The sequence below is a fragment of the Haliotis cracherodii genome, unplaced genomic scaffold (assembly GCF_022045235.1).
Source record: "Haliotis cracherodii isolate W230 unplaced genomic scaffold, xgHalCrac1.p SCAF_4, whole genome shotgun sequence".
Taxonomy (NCBI): domain Eukaryota; kingdom Metazoa; phylum Mollusca; class Gastropoda; order Lepetellida; family Haliotidae; genus Haliotis; species Haliotis cracherodii.
The window spans coordinates 45,232,826-45,257,738 of record NW_027266297.1 but is presented as its reverse complement, the minus strand read 5'-3'; the positions used below and the strand labels follow the sequence as shown (position 1 = coordinate 45,257,738).

The following is a 24,913-nucleotide window of genomic DNA, read 5'->3' as shown; positions in this document are numbered from 1 at the left end:
ATTGAAAATCAGCTGGGAATGAATCCAACAATTCCTGGTATTCTCTACAGAGGATTTCATCTTCAGTGTGGACAAACTTGCTGACATCTACAGCTTTTGGGGGCACTTGATGGTCACATAGTTACCGTTAAACAGTTGGATTGCAATTGGAAACAGCTCTGTATAACGTATGTATTGGGCAGTGGGATGTAACATACATCATCAAAGTGCTTGGGCACAGCAACAATGCCCAGTAATGCTTATAATGGCATCAATGATAAAGAATGATAAAAAAACATTTGGGCAAATTATTATTTTATCACTCATGGTCACTCATGGTTAAAACATATTTGCATTTGATATAACTAATAATGTCATTTCAGAGCATGGCCATCGGGATGTTTACATATGACAAGAGATGACAGTCAATGGCATTTATATAAGTATTCATGTATTAAACATCAATTATATGACATATGTCAAGAAACAGAAACATGTTTGTACATACAAGACATATTTTCCAAACAGTATGAACCAAAGTGTAAATAATAAATGTTTTGAAAGGACTGTGAAAGTGATCTTTTTTCAAACATTAAATACATGGCAATGAAAATAAAACAATTTACTACAGCAACAAAGAATTTAAATAGATGACATAGTTAAAAGGTTCAAATGTATAATATGGTAATATTATTTTGCTCAAAATCTTTATCTACCAGTGATATTGAAATATGATTGGAGCATTATCCTCGGGGAGTTTTATCTTCCTCCAGAGAATGTTTACACAGGTGAGGAGAATGTTCTCAACATGTGTTTTTGCTTGTGACATGCATTTCATTACCCCACAGGCCTCCTAAATCATAGCCGTTCTATCATTCCTCGCATCATTATGTGTCTTTAAGTGTTTTTGCACTCTTTAAAAACTTGAATTGTCTCAATCGAGCCACAGAAAGGGGAATGAAAATGTTGGACCTATGTTGTGGAAATCACTAAGTAAAACAAACAACTCAGGAGATGCAGTATAAGTATAGTTTTACTGCCTATTTGGGTAGCCACGTTAGTTCTGATACTTAACTATCCTCTACTGAAGCCAAATGAAGCACATCTTCTATGCTAAACAAGATGTATATTCAGATCCACTTTTTCTCATTTGATAAGGAAAACTCGCAAAAACAATTGTTGTGAAAATAGTCATAGTCATTAAGTGTCTAGACATCTTCATGAAAAGTTATGCCTGAGAAACCCACATCAAATGCCTTAGGTGAATTAAGCAGTCAATTCATATACTAATACTTCAATAACATTCAAGTGATACATTATATATATTTATGGTTTCACCAACCAGCCAGCATGTCCACTTGCCCTGGTAGGTGTGGGCTAAGTTCAACACTTCCCTGGTTACTACTGTACATGCTGTGTATGTCACAGCAAGTCAGAGATCAGGTACAGATTGCACTGTTCAGCTAATCCTAGCGATTCATGTGAAAACCCATCACTCATCTCAATAATCCTCCCTGTGTCCCCACAAAACACCCAGCATTATTGGCCAAAATTGTGAAAAGGCTTGTGTGAGGTAAAAGAAAAGGGAGAGGTTTTGGTTCTTTTTGTAAATTAAAGGCAATGATGAAGGAGACGTAAGATAAGATAAAAGCGGCCTTGGGTCCAGACCTACATGCCATATAGTATACCTCCCTGGACTCCTCCTACTCACAACTAAATGATAATCTCTCCATTATCAAATCCACCCTTGTTAAAGTTACCATGGTTTCCATTGTAAACAAATAAAACAGAATAAAACAATTGTATTTATCGTGACCAATGATGGATACGCAGGATTAGTTGATCCCATAATGCAGTCTCCTGTCCTCTCTCTCTCTGACGCTAATCCTGCCAATGCGGAATAATAGAAATGCTGCGATGATTGTGATCTAGGGATTTCCTCCAACCCTGACCTTTCACCTTTGCCTCATTAATCAAGATTGCAATTTCCTGTAAAATCTGTGTTTTTAGGCCCTATTATGAAGTCTGTCCCACCCATCCAACTGAAAATGATTTGTCAAATCTTGTCACAAGACGGCTTCCCCACTTTCCTTAATGAAAACAACTTCTGTGAATGGTTATTCAAGGTAACATAAGTGAACTAGGTACAAGACAAAAACACTCCTGCTCTCAGACAAGCGAGACCACATCTGTCCACATTACCTACTGACTCGACAAAAAAAAAACTTGAGAAAAGATTTCAAAAAACTATAACCTCATTTGTTACACCTGTGATTTGGGATGCAGGTTAAGTGATTGATTGTGTTCCTATCTGTCTGAACACAATGCTGTCACAGATATGTCAAACAAACTTTTAGTCAAATTAGCTTATATCAGCTTAAACTTTCTCAAATTTCACTGCACTATCTTTCTTAGCAGAGGAAAAAAACACTCAAGGGCACAAAAGTTTAAGCAAAGTACAAAATAATTAGGTCATGGACAAAAAAAACTGTATTTCAGTACAGTATAAGAGGTAATTTTTAGATGACTTTTTCTACAAATATTACAAATATGGACATTTTGTAGACTTAAATTCCATCAATATTTCATATCAAATGATTTCTGCTTAACTAAGGAATTACATAATGTGTAGTGTTAGAATTAGGGAGGAATGAAAACTTGTCAGAAGGCTAGTGTTTGGGGTCCTTGAGGTTTCTAGCTTCTGAGCCTCTCTAAATATTCAGTTGTTAACATGAGGGTTATGATAAGAACCCATTGACTTTCATCCCAAATTTAAAAAACAAAGCAGCAAAATAACTTAAATAATGTTCATTAAACCACTATTGACCACTTGACCACATATTTCTTTAAATATATGATTTTCTAAAATTTATCTGGACGGTGTCAGGTTTTCTTGAAGAAATGCATGGCAGGGTATTGGGTCTTCTTAAGGAAATGCATGGCAGGGTATCGGGTCTTCTTAAGGAAATGCATGGCAGGGTATCAGGTCTTCTTAAGGAAATGCATGGCAGGGTATCGGGTCTTCTTAAGGAAATGCATGGTAGGGTATCAGGTCTTCTTAAGGAAATGCATGGCAGGGTATCGGGTCTTCTTAAGGAAATACATGGCAGGGTATCAGGTCTTCTTAAGGAAATGCATGGCAGGGTATCGGGTCTTCTTAAGGAAATACATGGCAGGGTATCAGGTCTTCTTAAGGAAATGCATGGCAGGGTATCGGGTCTTCTTAAGGAAATACATGGCAGGGTATCAGGTCTTCTTAAGGAAATGCATGGCAGGGTATCGGGTCTTCTTAAGGAAATACATGGCAGGGTATCAGGTCTTCTTAAGGAAATGCATGGTAGGGTATCAGGTCTTCTTAAGGAAATGCATGGCAGGGTATTGGGTCTTCTTAAGGAAATGCATGGTAGGGTATCTGGTCTTCTTAAGGAAATGCATGGTAGGGTAACAGGTCTTAAGGAAATGCATGGTAGGGTATCAGGTCTTCTTAAGGAAATGCATGGCAGGGTATCAGGTCCTCTTAAGGAAATGCATGGCAGGGTATCAGGTGTTCTTAAGGAAATGCATGGCAGAGTATCAGGTCTTCTTAAGGAAATGCATGGCAGGGTATCGGGTATTCTTAAGGAAATGCATGGCAGGGTATCAGGTCTTCTTAAGGAAATGCATGGCAGGGTATAAGGTCTCCACGAAGAAGTGTAGGCAGAATGTCCTTTCTACAGAGGATAGTATAGGGCTGGGGTGTCATGCTTTCAGGAAGACAGGTAGGGTAGGGTGTGGGTCTCACATCTCCAGGAGGTAGGGTAGGGTAGGGTACATCTCCATGGAAGATTGGTAGGGTAGGGTAGGGTAGGGTAGGGTAGGGTAGGGTAGGGTAGGGTAGGGTGCGGGTACATCTCAAGGGAAGATGGGTAGGGTAAGGGTCTCAGATCTCCAGGAAGAAGGGTAGGCAGGACGTCATTTCTACAGAGGAGAATATAGTGATAGGGTGTTTTCAGGAAGAAGGAAAGAGTAGGGTGGAGTGTCAGGTATCAAGAAATTATCAGGAAGGATATAACATTAGAATCTATATCATCTTACTTTGGTTTTTCGAGTGGGTCCGGCTCATTCCGCCCAAGTCCTGCTGGGTGTTTCTCTGCCTCCTCTACAGACAGCAGATGCAGCTCTGCCTCTACCTTCCCCTGAAGTAGAAGAACATCATGATAAGTCTAAGGTAAATCCACTCTCAGGAGATATCTAGCTGACAGTGAAGATCTTAACATCACCAGACAGTAGTAACATAGGCCTGGTGAATAGCTTGTACATTTCATATGGATTCCAAGTAAAAACTAGTCCCCAGTGCTCTTCCCTTGTCCTACAGGCAGGCACAATTGTAGCGCTGAGTGTGGATAACGCATGGGTGGTTCTTTGAATGTGTTTTGTACCTCTGATCATGAAAGGTTTGGCTGATCCATCCCCAGGAATTCAGTGAGAGTGATACCACTGAAATGCTGGTGCAGACAAACCATATAATTTCAGTAGCCTCTTCACTGATGATTGAACTAAGGTCTGTATTTGGTAGTTTCAGTAGGCAATGATTGTTTTACTTCAAGAAATGACAGGAGGTTTTGTTTGAGACACTAACATTGCCACTAAGAATCCCTGCTTTATATGGTCATTCTTCATTTCATTCAAAAAAAGATCAAACAATTTTTTCCAGTAATTTCTTTTTGCTTTTAATGAATATTTTCAGAAAAATCTCAGATTTCATTTCCCCAGATATAAAATGTATCCCTTAACAAGCTTGTCATATGCATGTACTACATCAAAATGATGGTATAAAAATATACTCAAGCTGACCTTTCAGTTTCTAAACTTCATACGCTCAAAAACAGATATAAGATTTCTATCTACAAACACATGTATCTTCAGATTATATCTTGAGATAAAATGATCTGATAATGACCAATTGCATGCATAAAAAACAGAAATGTGCGACAGGGAAGTAAATATTAAAGTGAAACTTATAGAAAAGCTCCATGCTTAGAGAAAATGCTAATTCAGATTCTTTTCAATCTAGTGTGACTTTTAAATGTTTTAAGACTTGATTCCAACCCTGTTACAATGTCTCTTTCGGGCCACTACAACAGATGGCAATATTTCTAAGCATAGAGCATTGGCTGCACATTTATTTTCTCAGTGAAATGGAGGAATAAGCGTTTATTTGGAATCCACTTTGTTGTGAGTTGGTTGTCTGGAGGGCTTTTTCTGAGTGTTGCACATTTGCTTTTGTAATACAAGTTGTGTAAAGGAAAGGCACCTCCTGTTTTATAACAATCTATTGTCAGGGCAAGGGCCGGGGAGATACTGCAGGCCATTTCCCAAGCATGAGGCTTCAAAATAGGGTCACCGTATAACACAGTATGTCTGAAATATTGCATATCATTCAGGATAATTGTAAAAATCAAAATCCTCCAGTTCTTACAATATAGAATACATAATCAGATAAATTGTGTAATCCTCCACACTGCTCGTTCATCTCATACGAACAAATGAGGTTATAATTAAAGGATCACATAATTGTAGTTTTCAATAAGATGAAGTTTATTGAGACTGAACATATAAATGGAAATCAGATGCATTTTGGGCGTTATTTTTACTGATGAAAAATGGGCAAGAGCTATCAAGTAATGACCTCTGAGAGGTCACTTAAAAAATAGGGTAACACATCTACGCCTAAAACCTGGGAATAAAAACAGCTGAAAGTCATTGGAAAATTTTATGTGAGATTTTAATCTACCTTAAACAAGCCAAATTAGCTTTCAAGTTGGATTGAGCAGGCATAACTAGCCAATATTGAAAGAGTAATTTGGTGAGGTTGTGATATGGTGGCGACGGAATGACAGATATAAGTAAAAAGGCTTCAGTAATGGGCGAGGTGGTGTGGTGGTACCAGTGACAAGAATGCCAGATAAGAAGGAGGAATCATGGTTGGGGCTAAGAAAACAAGCTGTTACAAGGGAAGAAAGCACACTGCATTCGCAGGACTGTCAGTTAGAGTTTATCACCATCATCAAGAATTTCTTTGAATTCTGCCCCTGTTCTCTGTCTTCACTGTTCTTGGTGAGGCTCCATAACTATGGTAAGCGGTGGATATAGGTTGGGTATGCAGAAGAGAGAAGAGAGGAGAGTGGTAGTGGTGGTGGTTATTAATGGAACAAAAGATAGGCTGTCGTTTACAGTTGGCCTGGGTGGCTTATTGTAAATATAGAACATTGTTCTGAGTATAAATGGAAAACACAGGCTAGTCTTATGACTGCTTTGTCCAGATGGAAACAAATATTGGTCTGAGTAATCACATGATGTAGAGCTCATGATGTTGAGCTCATGATGTCATTAGACCAAATGTAGTACAGTGAATGTTGTCTGTCACGGGATGAGAAATGTATAGCCAAAGTAGTGTCCTCCAACAACAACGATGGATAGGTGAAATCAGTGTTGTTATCAGACAACAACATGATGGGCAGGTGAATCCAGTGTTATCAGACAACATGATGGGCAGGTGAAATCAGTGTTATCAGACAACAACATGATGGGCAGGTGAAATCAGTGTTATCAGACAACATGATGGGCAGGTGAAATCAGTGTTGTTATCAGACAACAACATGATGGGCAAGTGAAATCAGTGTTATCAGACAACATGATGGGCAGGTGAAATCAGTGTTATCAGACAACATGATGGGCAGGTGAAATCAGTGTTGTTATCAGACAACAACATGATGGGCAGGTGAAATCAGTGTTATCAGACAACATGATGAGCAGGTGAAATCAGTGTTGTTATCAGACAACCACATGATGGGAAGGTGAAATCAGTGTTATCAGACAACATGATGGGCAGGTGAAATCAGTGTTATCAGACAACATGATGGGCAGGTGAAATCAGTGTTGTTATCAGACAACAACATGATGGGCAAGTGAAATCAGTGTTATCAGACAACATGATGGGCAGGTGAAATCAGTGTTATCAGACAACATGATGGGCAGGTGAAATCAGTGTTGTTATCAGACAACAACATGATGGGCAGGTGAAATCAGTGTTATCAGACAACATGATGAGCAGGTGAAATCAGTGTTATCAGACAACATGATGAGCAGGTGAAATCAGTGTTATCAGACAACATGATGGGCAGGTGAAATCAGTGTTATCAGACAACCACATGATGGGCAGGTGAAATCAGTGTTGTTATCAGACAACAACATGATGGGCAGGTGAAATCAGTGTTATCAGACAACATGATGAGCAGGTGAAATCAGTGTTGTTATCAGACAACCACATGATGGGAAGGTGAAATCAGTGTTATCAGACAACATGATGGGCAGGTGAAATCAGTGTTGTTATCAGACAACAACATGATGGGCAAGTGAAATCAGTGTTATCAGACAACATGATGGGCAGGTGAAATCAGTGTTATCAGACAACATGATGGGCAGGTGAAATCAGTGTTGTTATCAGACAACAACATGATGGGCAGGTGAAATCAGTGTTATCAGACAACATGATGAGCAGGTGAAATCAGTGTTATCAGACAACATGATGAGCAGGTGAAATCAGTGTTATCAGACAACATGATGGGCAGGTGAAATCAGTGTTATCAGACAACCACATGATGGGCAGGTGAAATCAGTGTTGTTATCAGACAACCACATGATGGGCAGGTGAAATCAGTGTTGTTATCAGACAACAACATGATGGGCAGGTGAATCCAGTGTTATCAGACAACATGATGGGCAGGTGAAATCAGTTTTATCGGACAACATGATGGGCAGGTGAATCCAGTGTTATCAGACAACATGATGGGCAAGTGAAATCAGTGTTGTTATCAGACAACAACATGATGGGCAGGTGAATCCAGTGTTATCAGACAACATGATGGGCAGGTGAATCCAGTGTTATCAGACAACATGATGGGCAGGTGAAATCAGTGTTGTTATCAGACAACATGATGGGCAGGTGAAATCAGTGTTATCGGACAACATGATGGGCAGGTGAAATCAGTGTTATCAGACAACATGATGGGCAGGTGAAATCAGTGTTGTTATCAGACAACATGATGGGCAGGTGAAATCAGTGTTATCGGACAACATGATGGGCAGGTGAAATCAGTGTTGTTATCAGACAACATGATGGGCAGGTGAAATCAGTGTTGTTATCAGACAACAACATGATGGGCAGGTGAAATCAAGAGTTATAAGACAACATGATGGGCAGGTGAAATCAGTGTTATCAGACAACATGATGGGCAAGTGAAATCAGTGTTGTTATCAGACAACAACATGATGGGCAGGTGAATCCAGTGTTATCAGACAACATGATGGGCAGGTGAAATCAGTGTTATCGGACAACATGATGGGCAGGTGAATCCAGTGTTATCAGACAACATGATGGGCAGGTGAATCCAGTGTTATCAAACAACATGATGGGCAGGTGAATCCAGTGTTATCAGACAACATGATGGGCAGGTGAAATCAGTGTTATCGGACAACATGATGGGCAGGTGAATCCAGTGTTATCAGACATGATGGGCAGGTGAAATCAGTGTTGTTATCAGACAACATGATGGGCAGGTGAAATCAGTGTTATCGGACAACATGATGGGCAGGTGAAATCAGTGTTATCATACAACATGATGGGCAGGTGAAATCAGTGTTGTTATCGGACAACAACATGATGGGCAGGTGAAATCAAGAGTTATAAGACAACATGATGGGCAGGTGAAATCAGTGTTATCAGACAACATGATGGGCAAGTGAAATCAGTGTTGTTATCAGACAACAACATGATGGGCAGGTGAATCCAGTGTTATCAGACAACATGATGGGCAGGTGAAATCAGTGTTATCGGACAACATGATGGGCAGGTGAATCCAGTGTTATCAGACAACATGATGGGCAGGTGAAATCAGTCTTGTTATCAGACAACATGATGGGCAGGTGAAATCAGTGGTATCAGACAACATGATGGGCAGGTGAAATCAGTGTTATCAGACAACATGATGGGCAGGTGAAATCAGTGTTGTTATCAGACAACATGATGGGCAGGTGAAATCAGTGTTATCAGACAACATGATGGGCAGGTGAAATCAGTGGTATCAGACAACATGATGGGCAAGTGAAATCAGTGTTATCAGACAACATGATGGGCAGGTGAAATCAGTCTTGTTATCAGACAACATGATGGGCAGGTGAAATCAGTGGTATCAGACAACATGATGGGCAGGTGAAATCAGTGTTATCAGACAACATGATGGGCAGGTGAAATCAGTGTTGTTATCAGACAACATGATGGGCAGGTGAAATCAGTGTTATCAGACAACATGATGGGCAGGTGAAATCAGTGGTATCAGACAACATGATGGGCAAGTGAAATCAGTGTTATCAGACAACATGATGGGCAGGTGAAATCAGTCTTGTTATCAGACAACATGATGGGCAGGTGAAATCAGTGGTATCAGACAACATGATGGGCAAGTGAAATCAGTGTTGTTATCGGACAACAACATGATGGGCAGGTGAAATCAGTGGTATCAGACAACATGATGGGCAGGTGAATAAGTATACATTAGCCACCATGTATAACACTATGCCTCAGTTTAGCTTCCGCAGTTGACTGTGTGAATCACTTTCATCCCTGCCTGATAACACCAAACAAGCCTGTTTCTATTCGGATTAACTCTGACATAAAATCTGTGGAAGTGACAAGAAGAAATTATGGTTCATAATTGTTCTCTTTACGTCCATAAGCGAGCTTTCCTACAGTACACAACCTATAACAGCAGTTAGAAAACATTAAGCAGATGTTTTGAAGACTTATAAGCAATTACACATCAGCACTGCTTTTATCCTTAGGAGATAATTGCACTAAGGAGGCAGTTTCAGCAAAAACTTTTCTTAATGTTTGCCAGAAGAAAGATGACAATAACAATAATTTTCAAGTAATAGTTTATTAGCATTAATACCACAACCACAATATTCAGATTGAATTTGACATTAATTGCAAGTAGATAAATAATAATAATAATAATAATAATAATAATAATAATAATAATAATAATAATAATAAGTCATTTTACCTTGTTACTCAACATAGATATATATCAAACCTATTGAGAACCAACAAAATCACTTGTTTTACATATCCGTGTGTCACTTTTTAGCCATAACTCTCACCACCCTCAAAATAAAGTGATGACAGGAAATCATAATCACAATTATCTAACATTTTACAGCTACCATGACATTTGGACACTTTGTTCTCTCCTGCACCTCCAGAAAAAGTTCACATGAAGCACAAAAATAGTAATCTTCCCAAAAGATTTAAACCCAACAAGAAAATATAGAAATAGGCACACTACAACAATAAATTTATTGATTTATTTTTATTCTAAAAGATTTAAAAGAAATTCCATTCTGCCTTCATGTACTTAAGCTCTGTTTAACAAGTCATTAAATAGATCAGGCCTAATAAAAAAAAATAAAAAAAATGTCTAAGTATGCTTTTATACACAATGCTAAGAAACTGATATTAATTTTTACTGCAATTATGTATTTCATACTTCTAATCAATCTCCCGGTGTAACTAATTCTCAGCATTATTATTTAGTATCTAACCATTTACCACTATTCAATGAAACTTCCAGTCTCATGATATATATCATCTTATTTTACCTTACTCCTTATCTCAGGTGTAAGGAAAACTAATAGTTATAAAAAAGCTAATAGAATGGAATTCTCAAGTGTCAAAAACAATGTGATTTATAGTTCATGAAATAATAAGTGGCGGAAAACATTTAAGCAATTACTATTGCTTCTTAAACTGACATCCTTTGTTCTTCCAGCAATGCCACATAAATATACAATGAAGCAGCATTTAATCAGGTATGATATACCTGGTTTTCTAGCTAGACAGCTTCAATAATTCATGTACATAGTATTTGTCAGCCTCTTGTCAAAGGCGATCAGCTGTCAAATGCATTTCCAGCTTGTCATTGTCCATAGCTTTCCTTCAAAGGGCATGCTTCTATCTGATATTTAACACGCCTCAAACTGTGTATGCAGGTAGCAGAGAGTTCCCTGATTTAAAGAAACAGCAATATGTGTGACAATGGGGTCTTGAATATATGATGAAGTAATTGTGTAATTCTTAGGATTAATATGAAAATAGTGAATAGGAATAAAGCTGCCACAATAAAAGTTACTGTTATAAAAACAATCTACACTTACGATCATTGTCACTTGAAAAACATCATAAAAATTCCATCAAGTATTGGGACAAAACCCATTAGAGAACAGCGCATGGTGCACAGCAATTTAATTTTTGTACGAAGTAAAACTTCAGTAAAATTAGGAAATATAATATCGTGAACATCTGTCACATGTTATATTTGTCTTTCTCATTATTGTTCAATGCCCACTAGACTTGCCCAAACCCCACCCATAAGTACAGGAAAACATTTCATTTATCAATACAATTGGTAGACCTATATATTTTTACTTAGCATTTAAATCTTTTGCAAATATATTTCAATTTGTCGTTATAGAACAGCTGTTTTTCATTCTGCAAAAAGTCAGATTTCTATTTCAATTATATCCATATCAAAATCCATTGTTTTAAAAGCCCTTTTGAAAGTGAGAAACGTTATTGTAGAAATATAGACATTTCTTAACAAAAGAAAATGTAAAATGTTGTGAGTCAACAGTGTCCATTCGGCCACAGTGAAACATGACGGCGTCAATGAATTTGCTGCAATGACTTTCTTAAGCTGTGTACCTAATCACAATAATGAAAAGACCTGCACAATTTCCTCTTCATCATTTTGTTCAGCAGTACAAATTGAAATCTGACAGGGAGGCTCCTCTCTCTGCAGGCCCTAGTAATTTTCTATCTTGGGTGATTTCCTCGAGCCAAGCTAGGCCTATTAACATCGCAGCAGTGTCGTGTTACAATAATCATAACATCACTTGCTCATGTCCCTAGGTGTGCCTAGCCTTCATCTACTATGTACTGCTAATGGTTATTACAAATATTTCACCTCTGCGTAGCAGATTACGATTGTGTCTCTCTCCGAGGCTTCTCCTGAGATGGCGGGTGATTTGTGCTGGACCGACCGTCACTACGCTGTCGCCAGCACAATCAGGGACAACACACTCCCGTATTAGACGTGTCACCCCGAAATGATGTATGGGCCAAATACTGAATATTACACGCTGCTTCATGTATTTGCAATTGTGTTTCTGCGCTAATTCTATGTCTCCGGACTCTTCTCTCGCCGTGTACACAATGCATTCACTTACAACGCATTGCACTAATGATTTCAGAGCCATTCACCACCATTATCACCAGTTTCCAGTTCTGCCCTAGGGGGAAGTCCCTCTTTAAAGTGAGCGCCTACATAAACTCGTTCTTGCACTTGCGCCATAATGTGCCTGAGAGTGGTGACAGAGTGTCTATATTCATCTCCACAACTAATGTCCACTAATTACACACACAAATAACCAAATTACTACAAAACATCAGATGCATTATTTATCTCTTTTGTTAGTTCTTCACAAAGTGATTTCTTTTTGCAAAAAAAGATCAACTACATTACATTAAAAATAATTACTAGTGTGAAGACCTTTATAGTCTTTTGCATTAAAATGCAAAACTTCACATAGACACAGCAAATATATAAACTATACAATTTAATGAAAACAAAAATATTCCTTTAATTCACAATTAATTGAAAATATTTTCATACAATGTGATAATCTAGCAATTAGTTCATGATCTCTTTATATTCCAACAGAGAAAGGTGGTTTTTGATAGTCATATTCTTCCATTACACATCAAACTATTTACTAAATACATAATGTTAGAAACATTTTTTAGAAATCACAACAAATCAACAAAATAATTAGTTAACTGTTTTGAGGGTTTATTTCATGTTGAAAGTACAGAACTGGCTGCCAATGATGGATGTAAATGAAAAGAATTCTTCCAAATTTTGTTTTTACAAAGGTAAACCTTCTCTTGGTTGATGTCTGCATGTTCCACTGTTTATAGACATTCAGGGTTTAGAGAATTCAGATTTATGCTTTCTAAAATACTGGGTAGGTAGGAGTTAAAAACAATTGCTTTTGCCAGGGAGATTGTTGACTATACAAATGTTGTTTACACAAGTCGGCAAAGGGTGAAGCTACATCAGCGAGGCATGCACATAGTCTCGCCCCGGACCAGACAAACCAGGTCACCCAGCTACTCGTGAGGTGGTCATGTGGTCCGCCAGGACACACGGAGTAGACACTGGACCCTTTTTCTTGTCAATTTGGGGGATTATTGCACCAGGCTAGCCCCCTAATTGGGGTTGCCTGGTTGGTATTTTTGTAGTCAAATGTCGTAATTTATGCCTTATCGTTAAATCAAAACAAATATATATATGTGTTTAGATAAACATTGAATAAACCTCAAGAAGTATGTCACTTGGTACATATTGGTATATATATATATATATATATATATATAGTGATTTTCTAGTCTCTGGGACAATTTACTGTCATTGGCAAGCTTTGTGACATACGGTCCTGTCATTATGCAGATGTAGAATTTGTCACATCTTGTGGATGTATGTGGTAGATAGCAACTGGTTTTTCAATGAACACAGACTTTATAGACAGAATAATGATTCTTATGTGTCATACACACTCACAGTGTTTACAGTAGGTAATAACCATTTGTGGTCAATGCGTAGACATGGAAAATCAAGTATTCAAAATCATAGACTATCTAATATTGTCATTTTATCATCAATCAAATAACAACAGTAAACAACTATAAATGTAATGCAAATATAATGGTATAAATATTCACATCTATGTAATGCCTTGTGCACATTTGTCTTAACAAATGGCACAGGTGAATGTCGTTATCTAACATCAGAGCGAGAGAAGAGCATACACTCTGTCCCTTTGCCTGCACCACAGGATAATTAAGCAAAATGTACTTTGCTTACTGTTTAATTTATCTACTGGGTAGTACAAAGTTTTATCTCTTTAAGACATAATATTTCATTATACTTTTTCACTGCTTATAAAGCTGTTATAGTAAAGTATTCTTTGCACCCCCTGTCCATCAGTCATCAGTTCAATCAGTTCGGCATCCTGTTAATAATGTTATGTTAACGTATTTGCAATGAAAAAGTAACATCTGTCAAGGTACAACGATGCATGTCTATTTACATAGTGGCAAGAGTTTCCTTATTCAGAATAAATTACCTCAAAGTAATTTGGTTTAAAAAGGAATTATTCCATCACTGTGTGTACCACGTAGCAAACATTTGTCTTATTCTTTTGTTTTCCTTGATCTTACATGTTAAGTTCATGTCACACAACTCCTCCTAATACCATCTATATACAGACATGTCACACGACCCTCCTAATACATCTATATACAGACATGTCACACAACCCTCCTAATACATCTATATACAGACATGTCACACGACCTTCCTAATACCATCTATATACAGACATGTCATACGACCCTCCTAATACATCTATATACAGACATGTCACATGACCCTCCTAATACATCTATATACAGACATGTCACACGACCTTCCTAATACCATCTATATACAGACATGTCACACGACCTTCCTAATACCATCTATATACAAACATGTCACACAATACCTCCTAATACATCTATATACAGACATGTCACACAATCCCTCCTAATACATCTATATACAGACATGTCACATGACCCTCCAAATACATCTATATACAGACATGTCACACAATCCCTCCTAATACATCTATATACAGACATGTCAGACGACCTTCCTAATACCATCTATATACAGACATGTCACACGACCTTCCTAATACATCAATATAGAGACATGTCACACGACCCTCCTGATACATCTATATACAGACATGTCACACGACCCTCCTAATACATCTATATACAGACATGTCACACGACCCTCCTAATACATCTATATACAGACATGTCACACGACCCTCCTAATACATCTATATACAGACATGTCACACGACCCTCCTAATACATCTATATACAGACATGTCACACAATCCCTCCTAATACCATCTATATATAGACATGTCACATGACCCCTCCTAATACCATCTATATACAAACATGTCACACAATCCCTCCTAATACCATCTATATACAGACATGTCACACGACCCTCCTAATACCATCTATATACAGACATGTCACACGACCCTCCTAATACCATCTATATACAGACATGTCACACGACCCTCCTAATACATCTATATACAGACATGTCACACAATCCCTCCTCATACATCTATATACAGAGATGTCACACTACCCTCCTAATACATCTATATACAGACATGTCACACGACCCTCCTAATACCATCTATATACAGAGATGTCACACAACCCCTCCTAATACATCTATATACAGACATGTCACAAGACCTTCCTAATACCATCTATATACAGAGATGTCACACGATCCCTCCTAATACATCTATATACAGACATGTCACACGACCCTCCTAATACATCTATATACACACATGTCACATGACCCTCCTAATACATCTATATACAGACATGTCACACGACCCTCCTAATACCATCTATATACAGACATGTCACACGACCCTCCTAATACATCTATATACAAACATGTCACACAATCCCTCCTAATACCATCTATATACAGACATGTCACATGACCCTCCTAATACCATCTATATACAGACATGTCACACGACCCTCCTAATACATCTATATACGGAGATGTCACACGACCCTCCTAATACATCTATATACAGACATGTCACACAATCCCTCCTAATACCATCTATATACAGACATGTCACACGACCCTCCTAATACCATCTACATACAGACATGTCACACGACCCTCCTAATACATCTATATACAGACATGTCACACGACCCTCCTAATACCATCTATATACAGACAAGTCACACAATCCCTCCTAATACCATCTATATACAGACATGTCACACAACCCTCCTAATACATCTATATACAGAGATGTCACACGACTCTCCTAATACATCTATATACAGACATGTCACACGACCCTCCTAATACATCTATATACAGACATGTCACACGACCCTCCTAATACATCTATATACAGACATGTCACACGACCCTCCTAATACATCTATATACAGACATGTCACACAATCCCTCCTAATACCATCTATATATGGACATGTCACATGACCCCTCCTAATACATCTATATACAGACATGTCACACAACCCTCCTAATACATCTATATACAGACATGTCACATGACCCCTCCTAATACCATCTATATACAAACATGTCACACAATCCCTCCTAATACCATCTATATACAGACATGACACACGACCCTCCTAATACATCTATATACAGACTTGTTACACGACCCTCCTAATACATCTATATACAGACATGACACACGACCCTCCTAATACCATCTATATACAGACATGTCACACGACCCTCCTAATACCATCTATATACAGACATGTCACATGACCCCTCCTAATACCATCTATATACAAACATGTCACACAATCCCTCCTAATACCATCTATATACAGACATGTCACACGACCCTCCTAATACATCTATATACAGACATGTCACACAACCCTCCTAATACATCTATATACAGACATGTCACACGACCCTCCTAATACATCAATATAGAGACATGTCACACGACCCTCCAAATACATCTATATAGACATGTCACACAATCCCTCCTAATACCATCTATATACAGACATGTCACATGACCCTCCTAATACCATCTACATACAGACATGTCACATGACCCTCCTAATTCATCTATATAGACATGTCACACAATCCCTCCTAATACCATCCATATACAGACATGTCACACAACCCTCCTAATACCATCTATATACAGACATGTCACACGACCCTCCTAATACCATCTATATACAGACATGTCACACGACCCTCCTAATACTATCTATATACAGACATGTCACATGACCCTCCTAATACCATCTATATACAGACATGTCACACGACCCTCCTAATACTATCTATATACAGACATGTCACATGACCCTCCTAATACATCAATATAGAGACATGTCACACGACCCTCCTAATACATCTATATACAGACATGTCACACGACCCTCCTAATACATCTATATACAGACATGTCACATGACCCTCCTAATACCATCTATATACAGACCGGTCACACGACCCTCCTAATACCATCTATATACAGACAGGTCACACGACCCCTCCTCATACCATCAGATAGAGTCATGTCACACAAATATATCACAGCATCTTGCCACCAGTTCTCATCATTCAGCCCAATCTTCATCAAGATGAAATAATATTTGCCACAAAATTGTTTAGATCTATCAACCAGATTACCTGTCATGAGGATTTGTCCATTAGAAATGTTTTTGTCTTTGCTGCAAAACCATGTATGAACTACACATCCTTCATTCACTGACAAAACAACCACTCCCTGACCTCATGGCATCTTCTTGCAATACAATCTGGTTGGTTAATACCTTACTCTAGTAGATGATTATATTGCTTTGAAATAGTTAGTTACTACATTCATACAGAATTAAATCCTAATATACGGAAAGATAACTGTGCTATTTACCTTGTTTTATATCACAGATGTTCAGTCATGACTAGTTTAGACCTTCAATCTAACCCTAATCTAGGATATCAATGTTGATTTATAGTTTAAATGAATTACATTTTTTGTTTAGAGTTAAAAAAAACCCCATTGTACTCGAGCTATTAATACAACTAATTGCTTTTTTCAGACAGTTCCATTATTTTATTTCTTTTGCCTGCTGATATTTGTTTTTCGCACAGTTTCCGGCTTTAATTCCGGCCTAATTATGTCCACAGTGACTTGACAACGATGACAAAGGGAGAGAAGCCAGCGCAAGGTAGATAGCAACTAGTGTCGCATATGGACGGCAAGATTTAATCATATGGTGCAGCCCAAGATCTCATCAGCGCAAATAGCCTGTAGTGAATTATCAGGCTCGGACTGGCCAAGGCTGTCAATTATGGAGCCCTATTCATTGCGACTGCCATTATTACGGACTCTATTAATCCCCCTCACAGCCCGAAGAGCTATCAATAAGACCCTGCGATATTACAAGGGCAAATCATAGTTAATCATGCACACAGATCATTCATTATATACAGAGGGTTTCACAGACAGGCTCCTCTGGCTTACCGCTACCACTATGATAATAACCAACACATGCCCATTTACGCTTTGTTTAGAAAAATAATGTTAGTTCAGCATCTAAGTCCTTATTATTTATTAATAGGCGTCTTTGTTGTATGAAAAATGTATTTCTGAAAGGTTGGAAGTATGTGTGATTTTGGCACGAGTCATTCATTCCATTAAAATGATTGATCTTTGAAATATGTGATGTGTTTACTCAGGTATTTGTGTTATTAAAGGAAGAATCAAGGAGCATTACTGTAATATGTTAATAGGGACCAAACCATGGAGCATGTGGAGGGCTGGTGTGCGACACTCTGTTTACATAAACTTGGTCACTGCTAGTCCTTCAAACTGTGGAATAATATTTTCACAAATGACACAAATGAGCTAAGTGAGCCCACATCTTTAATGCTCTCTGGTCATGTTTCCTTAACAAGATTCCAGGTGTATACAGGTAGCACACGACAAAGGAAATGTAATGGCAAAATTATCAGTTTCACTACAAACAGTATCACCTTTATTTCTTGGACGTTTTTGGTATTTTGTTCTGGGTAATTAAAATAATATGTCATACTTAGGAAACAAAACCATGTTTAAATATTACATTCCATTTACTTCTATTTCACATTACAAAAACTATTCTCTGCCAACTATCTTCTATTAAGTATACATTCAATGAAGATTAAACACTGCAAAGCTTGGAGGGGGAGCGTCTGTCTTAGTTACCTATTTCTTTCAAATCTGTTTGTTACTTAACTGTCTATGTTGTGAAAGTAAGTCTAGTTTTTTTGTGGAAAACCAGTCAACTAGAATGCACACACTTTTTTCTCCTTCTTTACAACACAAAATAAACATTCTCAAGCACTCAACTGTACCACGATGCTGTCACATCCATTAAAAAAACAGCAGATGCACCAAAATAGAAAGTGATGATTTGAACAACTTTTTTTGGTCATAGCAGAAAGTACAAACATCACGATATGTGTTTGTTGAACTAAGACAAAGAACAAGAGATGAAAAAAATTAAAATCGTTAAAAATTACCGTGAGCTCTAATTCATCATTTGACTCATTCTTGACAGCGAAGGGCCACCATCCCTTGACCCTTTTGTGTTTGAAGAGTGACATTTGTGGTACACTTCCGTCAGTCTTAAGCATGTCTAACGAACACTGCTTTGCTGATTTTGCTCCTCGTGGAAAACGGTTCATGTCCAAAGTCAGGGAACCTGGATACAACAGAAAAAGGTTGACAGGCATAAAAAGAATGAAGATTGAAAGATATCATACTCCTGATTAATGGAATTTTAAAATCACTTTTTCACTAAATTAGTACCTTGAAGCAGTCACAAGCATCCATTTCATTTCATGATTAGCAAAAACACATTGGATGTCTAGTGGATGAATAAAGCTATTTGGCTGGAGTCGTTTTCTATGATTAAATGAAGACTCTATTGAAGACTCAGACACATTCCTAATTGTGGTAGCTAAACAGTATTTCTAAATTACAAATTGTGGTTGTTCCACACATACACACAGAGTCAGAAATCAGTTTGGTCTCTGTGAATGATTTCAGTAGGTCTTGCATGATAGAAGATTGATTGTGTGAAATGTAACAGACTGAAAAAAGGACTTTCATATAAATACAAATTTTGATGAAAAAACTCAAGTGACAGGTATGAATGAAATATGAACATTATATTTACTGTAACTATTTGCTTTATGTTTTGAGATGCCTGATTTGATTAATGGTTAAAACATCCACCCTCAATGAATGGAGGAGGGTATAATTGACAGCCAACAATCATGGTAGCACCGTACAGGGACTACACATTACTGTAATATGTCAAATAGATCAGAGAAAATAAATAACTTGATGTATGTCTTTTATAGTGTGATATTTGGGATATTTTATTCACTATTAATATTATTTTGATTATCACTGATTTATATACCCAAGTTTAATTACTTAATTCACCATTTACTTCACATTATAATTGTTTCAGTCTATATCCCACTGACTGTACATGTCTCTGACTAGTATGATGCCACAAGATGCCTGATTGGTGGTTATACTTATATTTGAACAGGATGGCTAGTTTCTGAAACTACATGGGAATAACAGCATTGAGAAATTTTACCTAGAAAATCATCAGCTGAGAAGTGGTCGGCATCCCAGACCTGCAGATTGAGTCTGGCAGGTATCTTTGACTCTGTCTCATCCCAGGAAAACAATGTCTCCTTCCGTGAGATGACAATTTTCTCCTCAGCAACCAGGTAGTCAAAGGGGAACACAAACCTCCAGTTGAAGTTGCCCTCACCTGTCAGAGATCTGGAAAACAAACACTGAGTATTAGAGGAAAGGTGTATATAAAGTTTCATTCAAGTAACATTGTTACACATCATAGCAACACAGCTTGCATGGAGGATATGGTGCTCAGCATATATATATTTAACTGATATCTTGACACAGAGGATACAGGTATACCACTGACATAGGTACAAGTGTATATCATGACATGGAGGATATACATATATCACTGACCTAGGTAGATGATGGTACAAGTGTATATCATGACATGGAGGATATACATATATCACTGACCTAGGTAGATGATGGTACAAGTGTATATCATGACATGGAGGATATATATATATCACTGACCTAGGTAGATGATGGTACAAGTGTATATCATGACATGGAGGATATATATATATCACTGACCTAGGTAGATGATGGTACAAGTGTATATCATGACATGGAGGATATACATATATCACTAACCTAGGTAGATGATGGTACAAGTGTATATCATGACATGGAGGATATACATATATCACTGACATAGGTAGATAATGAAATTTGACATTTTCCCTGTTCTTTCAAGCAACTGCATATTATCAGTAATTGGTAGCCACAGTTGATGGCAATAATTTTCCAAGGGTTATCCAACATTAAGCTTACATACTACAATTTATGTGTTCTGCTAAAAGAGTTTGCCATTGCGATACATTGAAAGGATTATTCATCATTAACCTTTATTTGGTTTCAGGTAAATATACTTGCAGCAATCTACACAGACCAAAGGGAACGCTAGCTTACAGTAATGTCCAAAACATCCCATAGCAGGACTTGAATGAGATACAGCTTAAACAGACTGACTTTGCAGGGAAAAACTCCTGCTGGCGTGTTCATGTTTACAGCATATATCATCTCAGACAAGACAGGCTAGGGAGAGGCATGGTAATCCACTCATTGTGGCGGTCTTATCCCCACAGCCAAACACTTTAGAAATTTCATGGAACATTTGCTGAAACAGCTGACAGGCCAAGAGACAGATCACATGCTGAGAGTGATACTAGGATTGTCATGAGAAAAATCTATGACAAAAAAGTGTGTTGGATCCAATGTATGATACAGGTTTCCAAACACGCTCATTATTTCACAATGATGGCCCACTCTCCCTGTGTGGTGGAGCCTCGAAATGAGGTATACTGCTTTAAACATGCTCTGTTTGTTCTTAAATCAGCTTCAGTAAATACTTACAAAGTACAGTTCATATAACATATGGTGCAGGTATAAATATTTAAAGACAAACATTTAGCATTAAATTTGCTTTGGAATGTTAACAAGATAATTCACATTTCAGGACAAAAAAAATATTTTCCAACAAAAAACATTACAATTGTCATTTTTCAAAGCATACAACAAATATAATTAAAATGTGAGAATATGTTTTATATAGATATTTTTCTAAAGTTAATACCTTAAACCAACGCGTTTAATTTAAATATTCTGAAAATTTCATCAGGTTAGAAAATAAAACACAAAAACATGAAATTTACAGCCACATAAAAATTTACTGTTTCATTGTCAAGTAATCATCTTAAGAATGTCTGCTGTGCATTCTAGTAATCAATCCAAATACCATACTTTTTCACAACACATTCATCTGAATTCTCTAGTTCTAATTCAAACCTTTTCATACATAAAACCAGCCATATTGAAACATATGTTTGCATTATTTACAGCAGCGTGCTTTTCTGTTACTTAATAAGGCCCAACAATTTATAAGAAGGATAATACAACTGAACAATCTGCTGGCCTATTTTGTCTCGTCTCCACGTGGTTCTAGCTTTGTTTACCTCCACATCAAAGAGCGATGAAGAGTTGCAATTGAGATTCTCCCTCCGCCCATGTATACAACTTACGCAGGGGGTAACACAAGACGGATGTGTTTCTCTCGCGTCTTTTGATTCAGATTCAGTCAATAAAGCACCATGACATGATACCAAACAACAACAGAAACATTTGTCCCAAGTGCCACATGATATTGGTATAGACTTTTTGCACAATGACTTGCATGGTGGATGTTGTAACATATAGTTGATTCGTTTCTTTAACTTGAAAGGCATTATTTGATATGTGTTGAACATCATTAATACAAAAGGGTTTTTAAATTGTCTAATAGTTCTGACATTTTACGATTTGATTTTTTTGTCAATACAGCAAGTCAAACAAGGAAGTTACTAACATACCACAACAGTCTGTACATATTTGATTTGATCAATGGATGATAGTCTTTCATCACATACATATGGCAGAATTATGTATAGGAAATCAAGACGCTTTTTATGTAATTTGTCAATCTCTCGGTTACAAGATTTATGAATAGCACTATCATATCCTATAAAGTGCATTTATATAAGATGGGGAAATGAACAATTCTAGAGGCAAATGTCATCCTAAATGGCACAATAAAATCTCAGGATGATAAAATGCAGGGCAGATTAAATGCAGATATTCCAAAATCAATGATGATTGTCACACAAATAGTTCTGCAATCAAAATGTCCAAGAGAAAGGAAAGCTCGAAATTAAAATGGAAAAGAAAATCACATCTAAATAGGTCAGGCTGACCATTAAAGCAGACCAAGATCACCTACATAATGAATTCAAACAAAATCAGATATCATTAAAAAGCAACATATCTCAAAAGACCAAAAACATCTAAATGGTGATTCCTAATCCAAGCATCTGACCTCTCTAGTTGTGTGAACAATGTCATCCATACACAAAGGCTGGTTTATTTGTAAATTTATCCCCAGTGGGAAATGGATGGCAGATGAAGTATGCATACTCGATCAAGGGGCGTAGTGGTTTCTCTGCACACCAACAATGTGAGTGAGTGTGTTGGGTTTTACGCCGCTTTTAGCAATATGCCAGCAATATCTAAGTAGGGGACACAGAAAAGGTTGATGCCTCTAGCTAATTTAATGACCCCACAATCATGTATACTAAAGGTCATCAAATTCCATTCATATATACTCAAGTTATCATGTACACCAGCTTTTTAAAGCCTAGTGGAGTGACCTTGACCTTCAACATTATCCAATCATATGTCAAAAAAAGTATTCAGAGGTATAGAGGGGGTATAAGTGGTAAGAAGTTTCTGTCATAACCTTGTGGTTGAGAAAAGCAATTGTGGCAGAGCTCAGATTCAAGAAAGCACAAAAGCAACCAACAACTGCTTAAGTATCAACATGAAGACATGAACTTTGTTTCTAGGGAAATGTAATAGTGAATGGAGCTTTAGTTTCTAGTGACAGGCACCGAGATGAAGGAACTGTTGTTTCTAGGGACAGATACCAATGTGAAGAAACTGTTGTTTCTATAGGAACAGATACCTATGTGAAGGAACTGTTGTTTCTAGAAGGACAGATACCAATGTGAAGGAACTGTTGTTTCTATAGGAACAGATACCTATGTTAAGGAACTGTTGTTTCTAGGGACAGATACCAATGTGAAGGAACTGTTGTTTCTATAGGAACAGATACCTATGTGAAGGAACTGTTGTTTCTAGAGGGACAGATACCAATGTGAAGGAACTGTTGTTTCTATAGGAACAGATACCTATGTTAAGGAACTGTTGTTTCTAGGGACAGATACCAATGTGAAGGAACTGTTGTTTCTATAGGAACAGATACCTATGTGAAGGAACTGTTGTTTCTAGAGGGACAGATACCAATGTGAAGGAACTGTTGTTTCTATAGGAACAGATACCTATGTTAAGGAACTGTTGTTTCTAGGGACAGATACCAATGTGAAGGAACTGTTGTTTCTATAGGAACAGATACCTATGTGAAGGAACTGTTGTTTCTAGAGGGACAGATACCAATGTGAAGGAACTGTTGTTTCTATAGGAACAGATACCTATGTGAAGGAACTGTTGTTTCTAGAGGGACAGATACCAATGTGAAGGAACTGTTGTTTCTATAGGAACAGATACCTATGTGAAGGAACTGTTGTTTCTAGGGACAGATACCAATGTGAAGGAATGTTTCTAGAGGGATAGGTGAAAGAGTGAAGAAATGTATTTATTTCACCCCAAAGTGGTGCAAACTTGGTAATCCATCTTATTTGTATGAAAACAAATCTCAGGTTTGAACTGTCCATATGAAATTCACAATTATAACAAACCAAATAATATTCACAATGAGCTGTAACTAACCAATGATGGCAAATTTCAGATCAACCTTTCTAGATCTTTGCATCACAGAATATGTTGACTTCCATCATGTAAGAACCGTCAAGGTTTGGACACAGGCAATACAGGCCACTAAGGG

At 37.6% G+C, this 24,913-nt stretch overlaps 1 protein-coding gene across 8 annotated transcripts in view; it reads right to left on the bottom strand.

The window, feature by feature from the left end:
- LOC139480297 (otoferlin-like) overlaps positions 1-24,913 on the bottom strand; it is a 216,407-nt gene that overhangs the window by 4,436 nt on the left and 187,058 nt on the right. For all 8 annotated transcript variants that reach the window (XM_071263348.1, XM_071263351.1, XM_071263354.1 and 5 more), the window contains 3 exons: positions 20,429-20,619; positions 19,335-19,516; positions 4,054-4,154 (listed from right to left, as the gene is read on the bottom strand). In XM_071263348.1, coding sequence (XP_071119449.1) covers positions 4,054-4,154; positions 19,335-19,516; positions 20,429-20,619 — 474 coding nt within the window. The remainder of the gene's footprint in view (positions 1-4,053; positions 4,155-19,334; positions 19,517-20,428; positions 20,620-24,913) is intronic.